Consider the following 24,241-nt stretch of genomic DNA (forward strand, 5'->3'; position numbering starts at 1 on the left):
CGTTGGGATATTTAATTACTAAGAAGCTGTAATATTTACAACATGTAAATTATTAATAAGAAATATTATGCACTATACCTCTTAGATAATCAACAATATCACCCCGTTCATCATATGCACTAACGAGCCTTTTAATTGATTCATCACAATCGCGATATTTCTTTTTTTTTTTTTGTTGCCCGAATCACTTCCACTTAAATATTGTTCAATGCGCATTTCGTTAATACTTTGTTCTTTTTTAATCCAATCGATAAATTTCCAAATGTTGGAATGATAAGCAGTGACTTGTTCCTCAAATCCTCTATGCCATCCTTCAACAGAATTATTTTTTCTTGGTAATCCTTCAAGAACAACCTGGCGTACGTTCCACATTTCATGGGAATACTTTGGTAGTCGATGAATGTGTTGTCTTGTTGGGCGTCCAATCCATGTATCCTCAAAATAATCAACAACTTCTTGCGATTCTGGAGGAAAAACACCATTTTCACAAAAATGTTCAAAAACGACCATCACAATTGGAGTGGGCACAAATGCAATTGCTGCCAAAATTCGCATATTTAAAGCAAAATTAGCATCAGTTTTATAACATTTCAATCCATTATTCTGAATGGAATGAAAAATACATTGTGAAAAGTGGAAAAACAACCCCGTTGCGAAGCATCAAGAAAAACACTCTTCTGCAAGCATTCATCATCGCCGTCTCAAAATCTATAGTTGATTGATTGCGGGGACATAGCCGGTTCCAATACTTTCAGCTGCTGTAGTAGAGATACATACGTTTCCTCAGACTTGTTAGGAAATAATGCATAAACTAATGGAAGCGATATTTTATCCTTGAATCCATGTATCGTATACAGCTGATAAAAAAGTAAGGGAACAGTTCTGAAAGTCCCATCGGCATACCAGTGTTCACTTTGCGCAAACAACTGCAAATTTCTTTTCATACTGAAAATTAACATACGATTGTCCTCGGGTCCAGAATCAAATTGTAGAAACAATTCTCCATTGTATGATGTTTTATATTCTTCTGTAAAAGCTATGTCTCTACGATGCGTTGGAAGAACTGGGCCATCAAAATTTAAATTTCTTATATTTCGGATTGTTTGTTTCATTGTATCTACACTTGGAAGCTTAGGGGCTGCTGCTTGGCTACAGATTCTCGAAACATTTGAAATAATACTATGAGGCGTATTATTTTTTGTTTCTGCATAAGTTCGAATGGTATCAAGAAGTTGTGCTGCCTCAACTCCTGCTGTGTCTCCACAATGATTGTGCTCCTTCCATGTTTTAACGATGGTGTTATTACTGTAGCAACTCGAGCGGCACATTAGGTTTTTCGGTAATTTTGACACTTCCAATGAATTTTTGTTTCATTTTGCCTGTCTTTATAAAACAAATGTCCACTAAAGCACAATTTTGGTTTTCCTTTTTCTGATTTCAAAAATTCCACCGACATGATGCGTTCACAAACTCAAAAGGATGAAAAATAAACTCAAAATTAGAAAATGTTGTGATTGTAAGAGATTATAAATATATAAGTACCTCTCTAATAGGCATGCCCTACCCCCACACCTCTAAAACATGCTACTTAAGTTAAAGGAATTAAGTAGGTACCTACCTAATTCCAATTTTGGAAAATAACAGGCAATTAAATTAAAGCACCTGCAATGGTATGTATTTCTAGGAAATGTGTACCTATCATATAACTTCCATTTTTAACTGCACTTAATTCTTAAATAACACCTATAGAAAAGCCTTATTTTCAATTTAAAATGACCAATAAATTTATATAAATTATATGTATTGCCTGGCAATAAAATATGCTACCGATCATTTGTAGGCTATAAATTGTTCATAAACTTAAATTTTTTTAAACGTTCGGCAATAAACTTTCCTAGACTAAGTCTAGGAAAGTTTATAGCCCGCAATTCACCGCCAGCAATTAATCGCTAGCAGTTTACCGCCGCATCAGTTTATCGTATAAACAATTTATAACCTACAAATATCGCCAGGCAATACATATAATTTATATAAATTTATTTTTAACTTAAGTAGCATGTTTTAGGGCAGTGGGGGTAGGGCATGCCGATTAGGGAGGTACTTATTTATAATCTCTTACAATCACAACATTTTCTTATTTTGAGTTTATTTTTCATCATTTTGAGTTTGTGAACGCATCATGTGTCGGTGGAATTTTTGAAATCAGAAAAAGGAAAACTGAAATTGTGCTTTAGTGGACATTCGTTTTATAAAGACAGGCAAAATGAAACAAAAATTCATTGGAAGTGTCAAAATTACCGAAAAACCCAATGTGCCGCTCGAGTTACTACGGTAGATAACACCATTGTTAAAACATGGAAGGAGCACAATCATTGTGGAGACACAGCAGGAGTTGAGGCAGCACAACTTCTTGATACCATTCAAACTTATGCAGAAACAAATAATATGCCTCATAGTATTATTTCAAATGTTTCAAGAATCTGTAGCCAAGCAGCAGCCCCTAAGCTTCCAAGTGTAGATACAATGGAACAAACGATCCGAAATATAAGAAATCGAAATTTTGATGACCCAGTTCTTCCAACGCATCGTGGAGACATAGTTTTTACAGAAGAATATAAAACATCATGCAATGGAGAATTGTTCCTACAATTTGATTCTGGACCAGAGGACAATCGTATGTTAATTTTCAGTATGAAAAGAAATTCACAGTTGTTAGCGCAAAGTGAACACTGTTATGCCGATGGGACTTTCAAAACTGTTCCCTTACTTTTTTATCAGCTGTATACGATACATGGATTCAAGGACAAAATATCGCTTCCATTAGTTTATGCATTATTGCCTAACAAGTCTGAGGAAACGTATGTATCTCTACTACAGCAGCTGAAAGTATTGGAACCGGCTATGTCCCCGTAATCAACAACTATAGATTTTGAGATGGCGATGATGAATGCTTGCAGAAGAGTTTTTCCTGACGCTATGCAACAGTGTTGTTTTTTCCACTTTTCACAATGTATTATTCGTTCCATTCAGAATAATGGATTGAAACAACGTTATGAAACTGATGCTAATTTTGCTTTAAATATGCAAATTTTGGCAGCAATTGCATTTGTGCCCACTCCAATTGTGATGGTCGTTTTTTGAACATCTGTGTGAAAATGATGTTTTTCCTCCAGAATCGCAAGAAGTTGTTGATTATTTTGAGGATACATGGATTGGACGTCCAACCAGACGACATCTTCGTCGACCACCAAAGTATTCCCATGAAATGTGGAACATACGTCAGCTTGTTCTTGAAGGATGGCATAGAGGAGATGAGGAACAAGTCCTCCCAACATTTATCATCCCAACATTTGGAAATTTATCGATTGCATTAAAAAAGAACAAAGTATTAACGAAATGCGCATTGAACAATATTTAAATGGAAGTGGTCCGGGCAACAACAAAAAAAAGAAGTATAGCAATTGTGATGAATGAATTAAAAGGCTTATTAGTGCATACGATGAATGGGGTGATATTGTTGATTATCTAAGAGGTATAGTACATAATATTTCTTATTAACAATGTACATACTGTGTTGTAAATATTAGAGTTTCTTAGTAATTAAATATCCCAACATGACTGATTCTGAAGATTGCATAAACATTCATTTTGAATTTTTGCAGTGTACTATGACATACCTAATATTATAATTAGTTTAGTTTAAAATTAACCAATTGTTATATTGTTGAAATAATGGATTTTTTGCTATTTTTGTGATACATGTAACTATTAAAATACATAATCTACCTATTAAATTACATATTTCCATACATGTGTTTTTTTTTTTTATTTCCGTACTATTCCCTCATAGTTCATAGAATTCCAAAAATATGCTAATCATAGCTTAAGGCAGAAACTTAAATAAAAAATAACTTTTTATAATTTGACCAAACACATCTCATTGCTTCTAGACTGTAAAATGCGATAAACTGACGCGGCTGTAAATTATTATTATTAGCTACATGATGCAAGGAAGCCTGAGGCTTATGCTGCACCAGCCAAAAAAAAAAAAAAAAAAAAATTCCCAAGTTACCCTAAAAGAGAGAGAGAGACAAGGGAATCACTAAGAAAGAGAAGAATGATATCCAGCTCAGGACCCTGGGTGTGCCAAACCCATACTCACCAGATGTGAGCCCCTGGGGATCAATTGCTAGCAATAAACTTTCCTAGATTCAATATTAACTTCTGTAGTTTCTAATGCTCTTTGTGTTTGGGGGTTTCATAAATATATATATATATATATATATATATATATATATATATATATATATATATATATAAATATATATATATTTATTTCATAAATATATATATATATATATTTATTTCATAAATATATATATATATTTATGAAATAAATATCACTGCTGTGTGCACTTCAGTACACATAGCAATGAAATATGTACTTAATGATTAACGAAATTCTACATACATGCATATACAGGTTGAAACTTGTAATTTGATACAGCAAATGTCCCTGACTTTTATTGACTACATTATAGTGTAGACAGTCAGGGGACTTCTTGACTGTACTACATATAATTTTCATGTGAAAAAATTTACTTTTGCTGTTTTATCTCTGGTTTCTTATTTTTATCTCTAATTTGAAACTAACTCCTTTGAAAAAATTGAAAAAATACATCTTTATTGCTAACAAAATAGTTTTTTCTTATTGTAGAAAATTCTACTAATGATTTTTAAATCAAAATTAATATTACTTGATCTGCTGAGTAGCTTCATTCCTTACACAAACTACTTCATTCATCTTTAGTTCCATTTCTGTTGTAAGGAGTTCCATCTCTTTTTGATGTTGATCAATTTGGTCATGTAGCATCCTTACTAGACTTCTTTCATTTTCCAATTCTTTGTGTAAATGCTTTTCTTTCTGTACTGCAGTTTTTTCCTATATTTAAAAATAAAATAAGAAAATTCTTAATTTTAGATTTAAGTAATTTAAAGGAATATGTATGGTAAATATAAATATTTATTAGATAATAATTTGTGTTCACAAAGATATTCATGTGCTTCTCACTGCATGTCTCAATGCATATATTAAATAAAGAAATCTATATTATATGGATTTATTTATTTATATCTTCATTTATTTTTTCATGTTCAAGGATGCATATACATTAAATAAAGAATGGAGTTTATTACTTGTCAAAACCAAAATACACTGCCCATCGCACAATTTTAATATCCACCTTGTATAAATGACCATCTTATGACCAAAACTTAAACTTTGGAGTTTACCTCCTCCTTATGACCAAACACTTAAATTGGAATTTGCTTCCCTTTCTGCCCAAAAAAGCTAGCTGTACTTGGACTGACAAAATGAACGATTGTACAGAAACTCCCCGACTTACGGAAATTTGACTTTACATAAGTTTTTGCTGGCCGGTGCAAACTTAAAAAATTCGTGGAAACGTATTCTGCATCCTGTAGGAATAAATGGAGATATCATGAAAATATCGTAATGTGAACCCAATAACACTGTTTTCATTATTATTTTTTTTTTTTGTAATTCGTTCGAAGTCCTTGGAAGTTGAAAATTTTGCTGTATTACTAAGCTATTTATCTCTCTAAAAGGTCATATTTATAATGGAAATTGCACTACCCTTTCATCATTATCATATGTTCCATTATAAGAATTAATTTTGAACGCCTTTGTGATATTTTTCTAAAGCACGTTTTTGGAGGTCACGACAAAAAAACAATAAAAACAATTTGAACTTTCCGATTTATTGGGCTTTTCTGTTAGTGTATCTAATTATAAACGGGTAGTAAACTCAATCTTATTGAATTAGCGATAATACCGATAACTGCAATTGTGTAGGTTTTTATGCTATTATGGTGAAATGTGTTCCCCTTCACTGAAATCTTCAATCATATAAAAAACAAATTTTCAGAAACTTCTCTTCATTCCTATTTACATATTACAATGATGAAGGGTAAGCGAACAATGGAAAGTGTAAGTGGTGGTAGTGCCAGGAAACAAAACAAACTTCATTTAGAAATGAAGATGATTAATTAAGAAGTACGAAGCAGGACAAAGTTTGTCATCTATTGCAAGTGAATTAGGTCTCACTGCTTGAACAGTGAATACTATTTTAAAGGACAGTGCACGTATAAAAGAACAAGTCAAAGGATCAATGCACTTAAGATCAGCAGTGATCACAAAACAGCATTCAGTTGCTATATCGAAGATGGAACAGCTGTTAATAATATGGATGGAAAATCAGATTCAGAAGTGAGTGCCCCTGAGTCTAATGACCATTCAAGCAAAAGCAACAAGTATTTATAAAGATATTAAGGATAAGTATGGTGAACCCCAACCCAAGTTCGTGGTAAGCAACAAGTGGCTTAATAGGTTCAAGCATTGCACTGGTTTCCACAACGTTAAAGTATGTGGTGAAGTCGCCAGTGCCGATTCTTCAGCTACAGAGAAATTTTGTGATGTGTTGGAAAAAATTATTGATGAAGGCAGCTATTCAATGCAGCAAATTTTTAACATTGATGAGACTGCTCTGTATTGGAAAAAAAACCATATCGAACATACATTGCCAAAGAGGAAAATACAATGCCAGGTTTCAAGGCATCAAAAGATAGGGCCACGCTCTTGCTTGGGGCTAATGCAGAGGAAGATTATGGATTAAAACCACTGCTTGTGTACCATTCTGGAAATCCTCGTGCATTTAAGGGCATTAATAAAGCCACTCTACCCGTGCATTTCCAATCAAACCAGAGAGTATGGATAACAATATTTCTCTTTGAGGATTGGTTTAAATGCTGCTTCATTCCCAAGGTTGAAAAATATTGTAAAGACAATGACGTTCCTTTTAAGATTTTGTTTTATTAGATAATGTTCTTGGACATCCTACGCATCTAGATGATTTCAATTCAAACTTGAGAGTCATATTTCTACCGCCAAACATGACTTTTAGCATTAGTAGAGGCATATGATGCAAGAAAGCAAGCTTATGCAGCATCAGCCAAAAAAAAAAAAAAACTTCCACTTCACCCCTCTATTCGTTCGAAATACCTGTCCAGCTGAGCCTTAAATTTATTTAGGCTATCAATTTCCACAACAAGGGATGGAAGTCTGTTCCACCAACCAACTACCCACTGGCTAAAGGCAAATTTCTGCACATGTATCCTACATCTGTCTTTCCTCAATTTGAATTTATGCCCTCTCAAGTGATTATTCTGAGCAAGAGGCAGAATCCCATCAGTATTTACTCATCCAACCAATGGATCAGGGTGTTATTTCGAATTTAAAAGCATACTATTTACGCACAACATTTGCTCAGGCATTGTCTGCAGTAGACGATGAGAAAAATCATGTTGAGAGACTTTTGGAAATCTTACAATATTTACCGCTCCATTATTAGTAAGGCCTGAGCGGAAATTACTAAAAGTTGTTTAAATTACTAAAAGTTGTTTAAATGGTGCATGGAAGAAAATATGCCCGCAGCACGTAAAAGGCTAAAAAGGATTTGAAAAATATGAATCATATGAAGAGGTTACAAATAAGATTGTAAAGGTTGCAGAGCTACTTCATTTGAGGTTGATGCCAAAGATGTGGAGGAGTTAATAGAGGAAGAAGAGAAGGAATTATCTAATGAATAACATATTGACTTGTAGGCAGCAATAGTGAAAGAATAAAATGCCAACGAAGCCCAAGATGAACCAAATGAGCAGCCGAAATGCTTCATCACCAGAGAGAGATGGCATTTCGTGAAATTGCAATGGCGAGGTTTGAGAAGATAGATCCTGACAGCGAACGATTCTTAAAAGTTAACAGAGGGGTGAATGATATGCTTGCGTGCTAGAAAGAAATCTACGATGAAAAGAAAAAAGCTATCGTGCAGTCATACATTAATATGTTCTTTCGTAAGGTTGAGCAGCCGACCCCTTCTAAATCTCCACAGCCCTCAACCTCCGCAGTGGCATACTTACCAGCTTACACATTGATTCTGGCAACGATGCTCGAGAGGTAAAACTTACTGATGTTATGCCTGTCTCCTTTTTTTTTTTGTAATTTTATAATTTTGAAATTTTTTAAAATTGCACGCTTTTTGTAATTTTTCCTGCGCATGAGATAAAAAATTGAATAAATACAATAAATAATTCTATTTACATGTTCGTCAAACATTTCTTTTTTGTTGATTCAATCAATTCAGCGAGTACAGGTGCGAGTGCTGAACAAGCATGGAGGAAATTCCCCAACTTACGTAGCGTTCCGCGGAACGCAACACTTATGTAAGTCGGGAAGTTCCTGTATATTCAAATCCACATGACCTATTACCATTTGCTGGCAACTTCAACTTCCCAACACCATCCGAATTCAAACTGTAAAAATTAACAACTAGAATGCTAATATTTGACATCAAGAACATGATGATTAAATTAAATATATTTTTGTCGAAAGTTTATCTAAATTGATGCTTTATGAGTTAATGACTATGACAAGTGACTATACCTTCACCAGATTCAGTACTCAAAAATCTGTTTTCATTGGTAACTACCCAGCTAATGAAGATTCTTCCAATAAAAAGATATACAGAAAATCCCTCCACGATCAACTCAGAAATATTGACCCCAAAAGCTGGGTTGATTTTGCAACTAGAGTTATCAAATAGCCAAAACAGCCTCTCTCCGCATTTAACAATTTCATAATTACCAAAGAATCTATTATTGCTTTATAATTTAAACAGTTAAGCTATAAATTATATAACCGATACTTTAATGACATTATACAAAAAATGCTTTGAAATGCAATATTCCTCTTCACCTCTCCCCCCACACACACAATGGGAAGAATATTCGTGAGGACCCCATTCCTTCCAAAGTGTGGACAACCCACATTAAATAAACACCTTTTTTCATAGCATCACTCCTGAAACACCTACTTTAGTGTGTTACCTGCCAGAGACTTCCAAACAGACCACATCATACCTGTATAACTGTTCTGGCCTTAGAAAAAGGTCAACTATGATTAATAGAGGATGAATTAAGTTTGTCAATTTTGCAGCGCTTCAGCAAGGTGAGTTAGTTTCTATCATTCTGATCACTATAGGTGTGTTTATTTTTCAATTTGAAAAGTAGTTCATCATTATTTGGTTCTTGAAAACTAAAGGAGTAGGGAATTTTCAACAGCCATTGAAATAACTAGACAAACACTTCTCTGTGTTATATTTGCTGTTCTCTGCAGTGACAATGAAAGACTTGGACTTGATGCTCACTGTAGTAATGACATTGCAATCAATAAGTTAACTTAAAATTACTAATATCATTTTTAATTGAATAATAGATCATCCCTTCCTGGTGATGTTATTCAATTTAAAATAATATGAATATCATTTTAAACTTATAAGTTTACTCTTTGAATCAACTTAAAATTACAATATCTTAAAATTACTAATGCAGAAAAGTGTTTATTATCTAATGAACACTTTTCATGTTGCTACAAAGTTATTATTTTAGCCTACTGACATCACAGTATAAGCATTTTCTTGTCAATTTTTGTAGAATTATAAAAAGTATACAAAATTTGCTATAAATAAGTTATATTTTCTTGTAAATTATATCTTGTAAATTATCTTGTAAATTATAAGTTATATTTTCTTATTGTAAATCATATTATATCTTATATTATCAATTGTTCTATACTAGAGTTCTGAACAGTATTTCAAAATTACGATAATCAGTACTGAGAACATTTAAAAATTTTGGTCATAACTGGTTAGACACCATATTCAGCAAAATGAGAATGACTCCATAAGGTATTACTTCTGATGGTGACTTGGGGAAGAACTGCTGCAGACAGTTTGCCTTTGAATGAAGAACTTAATGTTTACATTGACTGCAGTATACATTTGGAACTGTTTATAGCAAATCCCTTTGTGTGTGTGTATCAGATGCCAACAAGTGATAAAAATTAAACAGAAATAATGCGTAAGGAGTCAATCTGGTGTGATGTGAGTACTGGGAAAACAAAATGAGATGGAAGGCTAGTAAATCAGAATGTCTTATAATGAGGATTTTAGTTTTTCAAATATTGACTGGAACTCATTTGTTGGTCACTCACACATTAAGAAATTTGATTTATTGGATGACCACTTCCTACACTATTATGTTAGGAGGCAACGAGAAAAAGTAATACTCTTGATCTGATTATCAGCAGTGACCCTTCATGCATTAGGAATTTGCAGATAAAAGACCCAGTAGGTGGCAGTGATCACAATTTATTGATGTGGGATTTACTTAAAGATCTAACTACTATCATGGGCAAAGAGAAGGGACTTGCTTTCATATCACAGTAGTCTCAAAGAGCTTTTAAATTCTATGCAGTGGGATCAATTGATAAGATCGCCAACAGCAAATTCTAAGAGGGAAGCATTCAGGGATATAATCGTAGAAGCTATTAGGCTTTTTATACTGATTAAGTGATATTCTTCAAGGCTTAGACCTAAATGAATGTCAGAGGTATTGCACTGAAGAAGAATTTGTGGGATGCATATAGATCATCAGGTAATACAGAAGCCTATAGCAGATATAAACTAGTATGCAATCAAGTTCACAGAGCAGATTAAGCAAGCTAAGGTAGATTACAAAAAGTTGCTGGAAAAGAATGCAAAGCTAAACAGCACAGACATCTTTAATTATATAAATACAACAAGGAGGGGTATGAATCACATTGATCTACTTTGATCTACTAAATCATGTATGATTTAACTGTTGATAAACCTACTCAGGCTGCTGACAAACTGAACAGCCATTTTGCATCATGAGGAATTATCACATAAGGAATTTTTTAGGGATGGGAATGCCAGAAAAGAATTAAATAGTAACAGGGAGCTAAAAGATTGTGATAACCAGGAGGAAAGTGGAAGAGAAATTGTTGATGGAAAGCATAGGAGTAATTGTTGAAGGAAAGTGTAAAAGAAATTGTTGAAGATAAATGTAAAAAAGGCTCTTAGGGTGGATGGGATATATCCAATTATATTAAAGGAAGCAGTAAAGGAAGTAAGCAAACCCTTAACCATACTTATGAGAGCATCCTTGAATTCAGGGGATGTCACCGTGGACTGGAGAAGTGCAAATGTATCCCCAACTCACAAAGGGGGGATCCAAGGAACTGCTTCTACAGGGATGGGATACATTTAAATAGAAAGGGTGCAAGAATATTTGCTGATGCTATCGAGACAGCGATAGGTGGGTCGGAAAACTGCTAGCTTGGGGGGGGGATGCAAGGACTAATAGATTAACAGTAGCCACTGGCAGAGGTGAAAGTGATTCTTGCACTGCTTCTATTGGAATGAGCAGAAGCCTGGAAAACAAGATGTAGGATATTTCAGAGACTGCTGGGAGTCATTGCGGTACAAGTAAAATGGGTTGTGTTAGGGTAGATAAGAAAAAGAACAGGTGCATGTATACTTGCGTGTACACCAATGCTAGGAGTTTGGTAAATAAATTTGATGAATTTGAGGTATTGCTCAAACCATCAAAGGCAGATATTGTTGGGATATCAGAGACGTGGTGTCACACAGATATAAGGAAAGCAGAACTGGAATTTGGGGAGTACAATGTCTACAGACAGGATAGACAGGATAGGAAGGGAGGAGGGGTTATGCTATTAGTTAAGAAACACATAAAATCCAAGGAAGTGAAGCCAGTCGACATCGCCGAACAGTGCAGTGTCGAGTCAGTTTGGTGTGACATAAGCATTGGGAGATAAAAATTGAGAGTAGGAGTGTGCTATAGGCCTAATGACTCTGATGAGTACAATAAGAAACTGTACAGGGAAATAGAGTGGGCCAGTAAATCAGAGAGTCTTATAATGGGGGATTTTAATTTCCCAGATATTGACTGGAATTTGTGGGTTGGTCACTGACACACTATCAAGGCTTTTGTGGATTTATTGGATGATTGTTTTCTACATCAGCATGTTTGGGAGGCAACTACAGGGAGTAATATTCTTGATTTGATTATCAGTAGTGATTCTTCATGCATTAAGAATCTGCAATTAGACGAACCACTATGTGGCAGTGATCACAGTGTGCTGAAGTGGGATTTACTCAAAGACGTAACTACCATCAGCGGTAAAGGGAAGGGTTATTGCTTTCGTAAAGGCGACTACGATGGTCTGAGACAGTATTTAAATTCTATACAATGGGACCAACTGATGATGTTACCAACAGCAAATTCAAAATGGGAAGCATTCAAAGAACTTATCTTGGAAGCTACTAGGCTTTACATACCAACTAAGAAATATTGTTCAAGGTTTAGGCCTAAATGGATGTCAGATGAACTAATGAGACATATGGCAGAGAATAAAAATGCTTGGGATACATATAAATTAACACATGATACAGAAGCCTATGATAGATATAAGTTGATCTGTATCCAAGTTACAAAGGAGGTTAGGCAGGCGAAGGCAGATTATGAGAAATATTTGGCAAGGGATGCAAAGAAAAACAGCAAAGAGTTCTTTACTTATGTAAACTCTAGAAGGAAGGGGATGAATCAGATTGGTCCACTTGATATCGATGGTTCAACTGTTGATGATCCTGCTCAGGTAGCTAACAAACTAAATGAATATTTTGCATCGAAATTCACACATGAGGAGTTATTCAGCAAGGGGAATGCCACAGGTGTATTCAACTCTGGCAGTAAGCTAGATAATCTTGTAATAACTGAGAGTAAAGTGGAGGAGAAATTGTTGAAGATTAACACAAGAAAGGCACCTGTGGTGGATGGGATCTATCCAGTTATATAAAGGAGGCAGCAAAGGAAGTAAGCAAACCCTTAGCCATAATTATGAGAGCTTTCTTGGACTCAGGGGAGGTACCCATAGACTGGAGGTGTGCAAATGTGACCCCCAATTCACAAAGGAGGATCAAAGGCTGACACAAGTAATTATAGACCTGTGAGTTTAACTTCTGTTCCCAGAAAATTAATGGCGGCACTGGTTAAAGAAGCACTGCAGGATCATCTAGACAAGACTTCAGTTATAGCTCAGACAAAGCATGGTTTTGTTAAGGGGAAATCTTGCCTGACCAATTTAATTGGATACTATGATGCAGTCACAAAAGAACTGGATGCAGGGAATAACTCTGATATTATATACTTGGATCTTAGAAAGGCTTTTGATGCTGTTGCACATGGAAGACTGCTGCACAAATTGGAGCAGTGTGGCATTGGAGGCAAATTGCTGCTATGGATAAAGGGGTGGTTGAGGGGGAGAAGAGAGAGAGTGGTAATCAATGAACACTGCTCATCATGGACTAATGTTATCAGTTTAGTCCCTCAGGGTTCAGTGTTGGGTCCATTATTGTTTTCTGTATTTATAAATAATATTGATGATGGTATATCAAGCTTAATGTTTAAGTTTGCAGACGATACAAAAGTTGGCAGGGTTGTTAATGACACTAATGACTGCACTGCTGCAACAGAATCTAGAAAATTTCAGCAGATGGGCTGAGAGGTGGCAAATGAAGTTTAACATTGATAAATGTAAAGTACTACATATGGGAAACAGCAACACCAGAGCAACGTATCAACTCTGTGGTACTACACTGACAGTGGTAGAGAATAAAAAGGACCTGGGGGTAATTGTGCAGGCAGATATGAAGTTCTCTGAACAGTGCAGGCGGGCTGCAAGAGTAGCTCATGGTGTCTTATCAATGATATACAGGAATATTTTTAGCAGGGATAAGGAGATGATTATTCCCTTGTATAAGGCAATGGTCAGGCCACACCTTGAATACTGTATACAGGTCTGGAGGTCTCATTTCAAGAAGGATGTAGAGCTGCTGGAACGACTACAGAGAAGGGTAACAAGATAAGTGAATGGAACAAAGGGTTGCTCTTACGAAGAAAGGCTTAAGTTTTGCAAATTACAGTGTATGGAGACTAGGCACCGGCGAGGTGATCTGATAGAGGTGTATAAAGCCTTGAATGGTTGGAGCATGCTCAATGCTGATGGGATTCTGCCTCTTGTTCAAAATAATCACCTGAGAGGGCATAAATTCAAATTGAGGAAAGACAGATGTAGGATAGACGTGCGGAAATTTGTCTTTAGCCAACGGGTAGTTGGTTGGTGGAACAGACGTCCATCCCTTGTTGTGGAAGTTGATAGCCTAAATAAATTTAAGGCTCAGCTGGACAGGTATTTTGAACGAACGGAGGGGTGAAGTGGAAGTTTTTTTTTTTTTCTGGCTGATGCTGCATAAGCTTGCTTTCTTGCATCATATGCCTCAACTAATGCTAATGCTAACAAGTAATTACAGACCTTATTAGCTTAAGTTCTATTCCAGGGAAACTAATGGAGTCTTTGGTTAAAGAAGTAATGCAGGACCATCTAGACAGGAATTTATCTATACTGCAGTCACATCATGGATTTGTTAAGGAGCCTTCTTGTTTGACAAATCTCAATGTACACTATGACACAATGACAAAGAAAATAGATGCAAAAAATAATTTTGGCATCTTATACTTAGATTTCAGAAAAGTTTTTGATACTTTGCACATAAAAGATACTGTACAAACTGTAGAACTGTGGAATTAAGATCAATTACTGCTATGGATAAAGGGATGGTTGAGTGCGGGGAACACAGAGAGTTGTTATCAGTGGGCAATGCTCTTTTTGGAAATGTAATTAGTGGAGTACCTAGGGTTCAGTGCTGGATCCATTTGTTATTTTAAATATTTATTAATGATATCAATGAAAGCATATTGAGCCTAATGTCTAAGTTTGCAGATGATGTGAAGGTTGCAGAATGGTTAATGATGACAGTAATCAGGGTATGCTACTGCAACAAGATATAGATAAATTAAGCAGATGGTCTGAGTAGTGGCAATTGAAGTTTAACATTGATGAATGCAAGGTACTTCATATGAATAGCAGCAATCCCAGATTAACATATCAACTGTGTGGTACTACTCTCAGAGTAGTACAAGTGAAAAAGATCTGGTGATAATTGTGAAGTTAGATATGAAGTTCACTATGCAGTTCAGACAGGCTGCCATGTCTGTCTGCACTGCATACAGACAGGCTGCCATGGAGTTTTGCCAATGATATACAGGAATTTTGCTAGTAGGAATAGGAAGGGTGATTATCCTGTTGTATAAGGCAGTGGTTAGGCCACATCTTGAGTGCTGCACAGGTCTGGAAGTCACATTTGTGGAAGGATGTGGATCTGTTGAAGTGTGTTCAGAGAAGAGTAACCAAGATCAGAGAAGGAAACAAAAGGGCACTCTTATTAGGAAAGATTTGAGTTCTGCAAATTGTGCCCTCTAGAGACTAGACACTGTGAGGAGTTCTGATTGAGATGCTTAAAGGCTCTGAATGTATTGAGTAGGCTTAGTACTGATGGAATCCTTTTCTTGCTGAGACTATGCATGTGAGGAAGTATAAATTCAAATTGAGGTAGGATGGTTGCAGGAGACACATGTGTGGAAATTTGTCAACCAGCAATTATTGATTTTTTGGAGCAAACTTCCATCTGGTGTGTTAGAAGTAGATATTTGAACAAATTTAAGGAAAAACTAGACAGACTGTTAGATGGGATGGACAGGTAATTTGGGAATTTTTTTTTGTTTTTTTTTGCTGATATAAGTTTGCTTTCTTGCAGCATTTGCCATTATTAATACTATTCAGTTCATCGGACATTTTAGCTGGGTTGTCATTTTGTAAGAGGCCTGTTCTGATTACCTCTTCTTATTTCTGCTTACAAGTTAGTGCAAATGCATCAGATCTTCTCACAGCTAACTACTAAATAGTTATAAGACTGGCATCATTATGTATATCTCATATTGTGAATACCTTCATAATGAGTTGCCATGACACTACCTCGAATAAGTAACTCTTCAACTATAGGAGAAGACTATTGCTATTTATTCTCAGTGAATGCCACCACCCAGACAGCACCGTTTCGGAGCTGACTGGCCCCTCTTCGGTAGGTGGGCAGGCACCATGGTGTTGCAATGATGGCAAGGCAGTTGCGAAGCATAACTCCACAATATGAGGGATGCCTGATGGTGTGTAGTAATTTGTAGTTTTGTAGTAATTAGTAATGATGCCAGTCTTATAACTATTTAGTAGTTAGCTGAGAGCAGATCTGATGCATTTGCACTAACTTGCAAGCATGTTAACTCACTATGCAACTTGAGGCTTTTGCCCTAAAATGCGACGTAATTCAAATTACTATACACCATTGGGCATCTCTCATATTGTGGAGTTATACTTTGCAACTGCCTTGCCATCATTGTAACACCAGGTGCCTGCCCACCTACTGAAGAGGAGCCAATCAGCTCCGAAATGATGCTATCTGGGTGGTGGCATCCGCTGAGAATAAGTAACAATAGTTTTCTCCTATGGTGAAGAGTTACTTATTCAAGATAGTGCAATATCATGGTAACTCATTTTGAAGGTATTCACAATATGAGATATACATAATGATGCCAATCTTATAACTATTTAATAGTTAGCTGCGAGCACATCTGATGCATTTGCACTAACTTGTAAGCACGTTAACTTACTACGCAACTACACAAATTGTAGGATTCCTTGAGGTACTAATTTAATTGACTTAATAAATGGTAGCAATAACTTAATTTTTTTAGTACTCACCTTAATATAAACTGCAGTTGGATTTAGAATGAGTGGGGTGAGAATTAGCTAAAATTGGGGTTAATATCGGTAAGCTTAATTGTTTTGAACAGAATTAAAATGTGCTCAAGGAAATAGAGGTGCATGTCTTCATCCTTGGTTGTCATGAAATAAATTGAAAAAACTGGGACTTGAGAATGTAATCACAGAGACCAATAGCCGTAACCATTGGCTTTCTTTATTAACGTCTTCAGTTGGTAATAGTGAAGGAGAGAGAGAGCGCATGAATATAAAGAACTCTAAGTTCACGTGATGCTCTTTGATGCATGCGGGAATCTCAGGTGTGTGAGATTCCAGGCCGGGGAGAGATTATATGGTAGTTTTGCGTTTAATACATTAAATTTAGAATGATGTCAGAACTATTCTATGATTAGGGCTTCATACTGGTAAATTCTGAAACTGGATTTTAATTTAATAATGGGAATTGCTGAATCTACTAAAGGGGTGTGATTATGGGATTGTGCATGTAACGTGAGTTCTGTGTTTGATTGTTCGGTTCTGAAACTATTATAATGGTAGTATGCTCGTGTGTTTGATATTTTTGTAGAGCCGTATTTTGAAGTAGTGCTTCCAATATAACATGCATTACATTTTGGTTGGCATTTTATTAAATATACTATATTGTTCATATCACTGATTTGGTATTTGTAGGTTTCTTTATAAGAGTTGAACATGGATCCTAATTTATTTTAAGTAGAAAATGTGAGTGTGATATCAGTATTTTTAAAAATTTGACGGAACTGTCTAGCAAAGGTCACTACGATAAGGAAGAACTATGCATGTGTTGTTGTGTATGTTATATTTGGGTGGTTTATTGATATTATTTTGAACATTATAAATTGTTTTTTGAATCAACTGTAAGGGATATTTCCTGGATGTAAATTTTTCTGTGAGATATTGTAATTCATTAAATAGGTCATTCTGCGTGGAACTATATTTGATTGTATAAGACCGCTTTTTTGGTATTAAGAGGGTGATGTGATTCATAATGTAAGTATTTCCCAGTGTGGGTATTTTTTCTGAAGATCTTAGTTCTGAGATTAATATCGGATTTATATATAGTTAGGTTAAGAAAATTTAATTGTCCATTTTCTTCTGATTCAAGCATATATTTTAATCTATCATGAAAAGAATTAAATTTGGTAAAAAGCTATCAATTAAAATTTTATTACCAATTATAAGGATGTCATCGGCATAATGCATGTATAATTTTAAATCTGCAGGGTAAGGTTGTAAGATTTTATTTCCTATGGAGGCTAAGTATATTTCAGATAGGGAGGGCTGAGATCCCCAGTCCCATAGGTAAACCGATTATTTGTTAATATATTTGGTCACTGAAACGGAAGTGTCTAGTGTCTAATAGAAAGGAGGTAAGTTCTAGTATACTATTGATTGAAAGGGAGGTGCGATTAATTAGGGTGTTATCGTTGGTTAGAAATTCACATAGGTCTTGTAAAGCAGTTGGTAGATGCACACTGGTATATAGTGAGGCTACATCAAAAGATGCTAAAATATCTGTGTTGGAAATAATAATAGGATTTATTTTCTCAAATGCTTAGATGGTATTGTTAACTCTAAATTCAGAAAATCGTGTGAGGGGAGGAAATAATTTTAACTAGAAAGGAAGAAAGGTTAGCAAAGGCAGATTTATTAAATGAGATTATCAGTCTTGGTGGGTGGTTGGGTTTATGTAGTTTGGTAATTCCAAACATATGTGGAAGGATGTTGTTTTGTATGCCGATTTGTTGTAAGGTATGCAGGTTGATTTCTTTATTTGTCCTTAGGTTTCTTAAAATAATATCAAGTCTATTTTTATGTTTGGTGATATATGTGTTGTCTGGTTTGTATACTACGCTATACTCTTACTATGCAACTTGAGGCTTTTGCCCTAAAATGCGATGCTCTTCTTATTTCTTATTATGTACATATCAGTATATTAATAGTTCCATATGAGTGGTCTACTTGTTCCATTTTTAGCTTTGTTCAACAAGGACTTCTCATACTCAGCTCTTACCCATCTAATCCTATTCTGTTTTCTTATTACAGATTCACATCGTATGAGCCTGCATATCCAAAAATTATGTATTTGCCTCATACCTAATGGTGTAAAGGAATTTTCTGCATTCAATATCATTTTCTTTCAGTTTCATATATTTATTACTCTGATTGCAGACCACTGTAATGCCTTCTCAACCTCTTGAAGGTGAAACCCTTATCTTCTCTCTAACTTCTTAAACATCCTTACATACCACCCATTTCAGGATACAGTGGTCACTTCCCACTAATTGTTTCTGTAGTGGCATGTTTTATGATATTGTTTGGATGCTTGATGGTCAAGAATATTATATGTATTTTCTTTGACATGCTTAAATAAGTAAGTCATCTAGCTCATTCAAAAATCTTTCCCAATGTGCAAATGGGCAGTCCATGAGTCACACTTGATAAGTGATAAATTGAAGTCCCTTATAACAAGATACTTAGATTCAATTATCCATTCAAGTTTCCTATAAAGAGTCTTTTTTGAAATAATTTAAAAAGGGGCACTCCTTTATTTTTTTTTAATCTGAAATTAAAATACTAAAATAGACTATTTATATTCAGAACAATAATGTGGCATGACAATTTTGAAACATTTTAATGACTGAGCATACCTTTTTATGCATATCTTGAGTGATGGCATCAAGTTCTATTTTTAGTCCCTTAATTTCTGCACGAAAAGCCTGTGCCTGTTCTTCAAGAGCTTTTTCTTTTTCAATTTGAAGCTCCTCTTTTATAGAGACTGAAAAATATACAGTAATAGTAAACTACATTATGAAATCATTTTTTTAAAATATAATTCTAAGAAGTATCTGTAAGTGTTTTATTGTATTATAATACATAATATAACTATTTTTTATCCCAGGATTAAGGTTTCTTTTTGTATTTGATTCGTAAACTTTCCTTGCTCATTTGTGAACTACATCACTCTTTTTGAACTCTAGATGCTCCACCAATCTTCATGTGATGATTGAGAGTTGCGTATTTAACCTACTTGGGGTGTCCACCAGGGGGATCCGCTTTCTCTGTTTCTTTTTAATGCTGTCATAAATATTTTGCTTCAGCCGCTTCCATCTTATATTGGCTTTGATCTTTAAAGTCTCAAAATGAATAGTATGGCTTTCATCGATGATTTGTTCTTAAAGACTTCTAATTGGTCTGGGGAACCTTCTGGAAATCTCTAATCAGTTCTTCCAATTACATGGTCTTGCTATAAATTGCTCTAAGTCATGGACTCTTTTGTTAGTTTCATCTGTTAGGGATAAGAAAGTTAAGGTCAAGGATAAATGTTTTCTTCCTTGGTGGTGGTGCTCTCACTTGCTGTGATGTGTCATCTTTGTGGAAGTATCTTGGCATAGAATTTCCTCCTGAGGGTTGTAAGTCTGCTTCTTTTGATCTTAATGTTTACTTGGATCATCTTTGCAAAGTTCCACTGAAGCCTCAACAGTGACTCTTTATTCTAAAGTCATTTCTTCTCCCTCATCTCTACCATCGCTTTGTTTTAGGGAGGACCACTGCTGGGATGCTCAATCGTTTAGACCTCCAAGTTAGGGCTGCAATTCTTTCGTGGCTGCAGCTGCCTAAGGATATCCCTATGTCGTTCTTCCATGCTGACATGCTCAATGGTGGTCTTGTAATTCCTTCACTCTCTTGATCAATTCTCCTTTTCAAATACCAGTGTTTTCTAGCTTTCCATCTTTGTCCATCATGCAAGCTCTCCTTGGTACTCCTGCCCTTCAAAGAGATCTTTGACAAATTTCTCTTCTCATAGATAGTTCTGTCTCCTCTTTTAAAAATTGGCACCCTTGCCTACATAGTTCTTGTGATGGTCAGGCTTTCTCTTGTTCATGTTCTGTCTGTTCTCAACATTGCTGGGTCTGCGATGTACTTGTTTCCTTAGCAGCCACGAATTCACCGAGCTGATGAAGACTCATCTCAATGCCCTTCCTACGTTTGCATGTACTTCTTGTGGTCTGCAAAGATCTGCCAGTCTGGCTGTGATGCTTGAGAGTCCCCGGCCCACATCTTTCAGTATTGCCACAAAATGCACAGCGCCCTTATTCAGTGGCATGATGCCATCATCAATATCATTTCAAATTGGCTGATGGGATGCAGAGAGGCTGGACAGTCCTTGTGAAGCCCCATTACCATACCTCTGATGGTTTACGGAAGCCTGACATCATCTGTCACTGCAATAACTTAGTCTTCATTCTGGATGCCCAAGTCGTGGGACGTTGATCTGACCTGGATGTGGCTCACCATCTTACAGATCGATACTATGACTCCATTTCCAATCTCAAGCAACCAATCTGTCAAGTCCTCCTGTCATGTATGGAGTTCTGGTTTTGCCTCCTGCTCTCTACCTTGGGAATCACCATTCCAGATCTGAAGATCCTCTCCATCCGTGCCCTGCATGGGATTCATATGTGTGGGTGAATGCACCAGACTAGGACCTCAGTCATTCCTGATTGATGGCTTCATTATGATGTTTTGCATTATGTTGGTTAATATGTTCTTGTTTATACTCTAAGACAGGGTGAGTGGAATTAATTAATAAACTATCAATACAAACATAAATCATATTTAGTAGTCACAGGCTTGAACCACAGTCCACTCAAAGAGCATGTGCTACTACACTCTTGCTCTTGACCACTCTGACTACATCAGGCCTTTAACGTGGAAATTTAATTGAAAAAAAAAAAAAAAAAGGGGTGGGTAGTATTTTAACTTTCTAGATATTGACTATGGAACTTGTCGGTTGGTCATTCACAGACTGGCAAAAATTATGTGGAATTATTTGATGACTTTTCTACAGCAGCATGTTAAAGAGGCAACAAGAGGGAGTAATATGCTGATTATGCATGAATAATCAGTGATTGTTCATGAATTAAGAATCTGAGATAAAAGAACCAATAGGTGACAGTCATCACAGCGTAATGATTTGGGATTTACTTAGAGATGTAACTACCACCAAGGGTAAAAGCAGGTGTTTTTGCTTTTGTAAGGATGACTACCATTGTTTCAGACAGTTTTTAAATTCCATACAGTGGGACCAACTAATGATCTACCATCAGCAAATTCTAAATGGGAAACATTCAGGGAATTAATCATGGAAGCTACTGGTTGTTGTTATTTGGTTTTTAGGAGCATTAGCAACTAAGGCCATATTGCTCCGGGGATATGCAGTGGTCATTCCCTGACCTTTCTGCATCCTCCGTATTTGGTGGGCACGGGTTTGAACCCCGGTCTAATCAAGAAGCATGCTGCTCCTGCCCACCTGGCTATAGAGGTGCCGAAGCTACTGGGCTTTTCATACCAACTAAGAAATACTGTTCAAGGTTTAGGCCCAAGTGGACGTCAGATGAACTAATGAGACTTGTGGTAGAGAATAAAAATGCATGGAACGCATATAAATTATCAGGAGACACAGATACCTATAGTAGATATAAGATAGTCTGTAATCAAATCATAAAGGAAATAAGACAGATTACAAGAAACTTTAGCAAAGGATGCAAAAAAAAAGATAGCAAGAGCTTCTTTACTTACATAAAGGATGAATCAATTGGTCCACTCAATATCGATGGTTTGGCTGTTGATGATCTTGATCAGGTTGCTGACAAGCTGACTGATCACACTGAACAACAAATTTTGGGTCATATCTTGTTACACGCATGAAAGTAAGTTTACTTTATAAATTTTGGGGTGCTAAAAATGGAAATAATGCTTAAAATGGCAGGTTGGCTCTTGTTTTCAAAAAAAAGTAGTTTTTTTTATATTTATACAAGGTAGTTTTTATTTATATGGCTGTAAGTATGTAGCTACAAACATAACTGTCAAACATGGGACCTTTTCACCTTTCATTTGTATTCAGCTTCAAGAGTATCTCTTTTCACCATCCAACAATAATCAGCTAACATGGAGGTAATCCTATTTTTGTATCTTTGTTCCATCGCTGCAATTTCTTGATGGAAGCACTCAACATGTTTGTCACTAACGGCACCATAGTTTGGCAGGAAAAAATCCAGGTGTGAGTGCAAGAAATGCCTCTTCAATGACATGCGGCACCCCAGTTTTTCGTAAGAAGTAATGAGATCTTCCACAAGCTGACTGTAGCTGCTGGCTTTAACATTTTCTCGAAACCCAGGTGAAACATTTCGAAAGGCTTTCCATGCTGATTTCTTGCCATCATTAAGGATGCATTCGAACTGTTCGTCTTTGAAAAGTTGCCTTATTTGTAGACCAATGAAAATTCCTGCCTTAATCTTCTAGTCTCGGGGATGGTGCTGATGTCTCTTTGTATAGTTCTGGTTTTTTTTTTACTGCTGTAATATTTTCTTTAAATAAACAGTATTATTAGCAAGTGTAGGTTAAAGAAATATATGGATTTTGGTAGAGGAAGCTGTTGGCTTTCTGGTTCGAATATTTTTATTCAAGAATTGGTAAATATATAGAATACAGATACAAATTTAGGTTGTGGCAGTTGAACGTTCTCAGAGTGTAACTGCCTTTAATGGGTTCCTATGCTTTATACAGATTTTGAAATTTTGAAATGAGAATTAATATGATTCAAAATTCTGAGACTCTTTCTTACTGACAGTCTTATCTTAGGTCACAGCATTCAAACCTCTAGCTCGGGATTCCATTTCTAAAGGTAAAGAGGGCCCAGTGGCTAGTATTTCAATTACTGATGGTATTCTAGGCACAACGATTTTAAGTCAGGTAGCCATTAACAACAGTCTACGTTAGTTGAGAAAGAGGAACCATTGCACCATCTTTTAAACTGGTCATAAATGTAAACTGTAAAGAAGGATTTAATAAGCTTTAGGTAGCATAAGCTGTACTACTGTTTACTTTGCTCGTAAAGTTTAAGGTTGCAGATTCTCACTATGGATGAAAGGATAATGGCTAAGGGTTTAGATGGTGCAAAGGACATAAGAGGTGAGATTAGGGAAGCTGACTATGATGAAAGCAATTGGATGATAAATTAGGGGACAGAGATAGATGTATGGGTTTAGCTGAAGATGACAGTATGACACAGGAAAATACAGTAGTTATGGAAACAAAGGACAATAAAATATTGGTGAGTGGAAAAGAGTGATTTTAATGACAGTGGGACATTTGTGACTGAGTTTTGCTTTTTCAAAGCAGGGAATAATCAAGACATAGTGAAGGAAAGTAGTGACTGCTTGTGTGAAGGAACTTCGAATGACAAGGTTTTTCTAGATACCTGTTCAAGCAAATTGAAAAATCTTGGAGAAGTTAGTGGAGTTATAAATGGGGTAACAGATATGACTGGATTTGGGAATGAGGAAGTTGATAATGGAGAGGATGAATAAAGTGAAATCTACATGTCTGTGGTGAGTCATGAGAAAATAACAGATGCAACAGCTGCTGGAACAATGCAAAGAAGTTCCGGAAAGGGTAGGCCGAAGAATGTTAAGAATAAAACCGATAGAACATTAACTGGACTAGCTACTCAGGAGGAAAGCA

The 24,241-nt window shown here is 35.8% G+C and overlaps 1 protein-coding gene across 1 annotated transcript in view; it reads right to left on the minus strand.

Moving 5' to 3' along the window:
* LOC150078320 (uncharacterized) overlaps positions 1-24,241 on the minus strand; it is a 296,643-nt gene that overhangs the window by 74,141 nt on the left and 198,261 nt on the right. The window contains exons 11-12 of the mRNA XM_090384528.1: positions 19,366-19,493; positions 4,758-4,942 (exon numbers count right to left, since the gene is read on the minus strand). Of these exons, the coding sequence (XP_090240654.1) occupies positions 4,758-4,942; positions 19,366-19,493 (313 nt within the window). The remainder of the gene's footprint in view (positions 1-4,757; positions 4,943-19,365; positions 19,494-24,241) is intronic.

Source organism: Mastigoproctus giganteus, chromosome 11 (assembly GCF_048544385.1).
Source record: "Mastigoproctus giganteus isolate SK-2022 chromosome 11, ASM4854438v1, whole genome shotgun sequence".
Lineage (NCBI taxonomy): Eukaryota > Metazoa > Arthropoda > Arachnida > Uropygi > Thelyphonidae > Mastigoproctus > Mastigoproctus giganteus.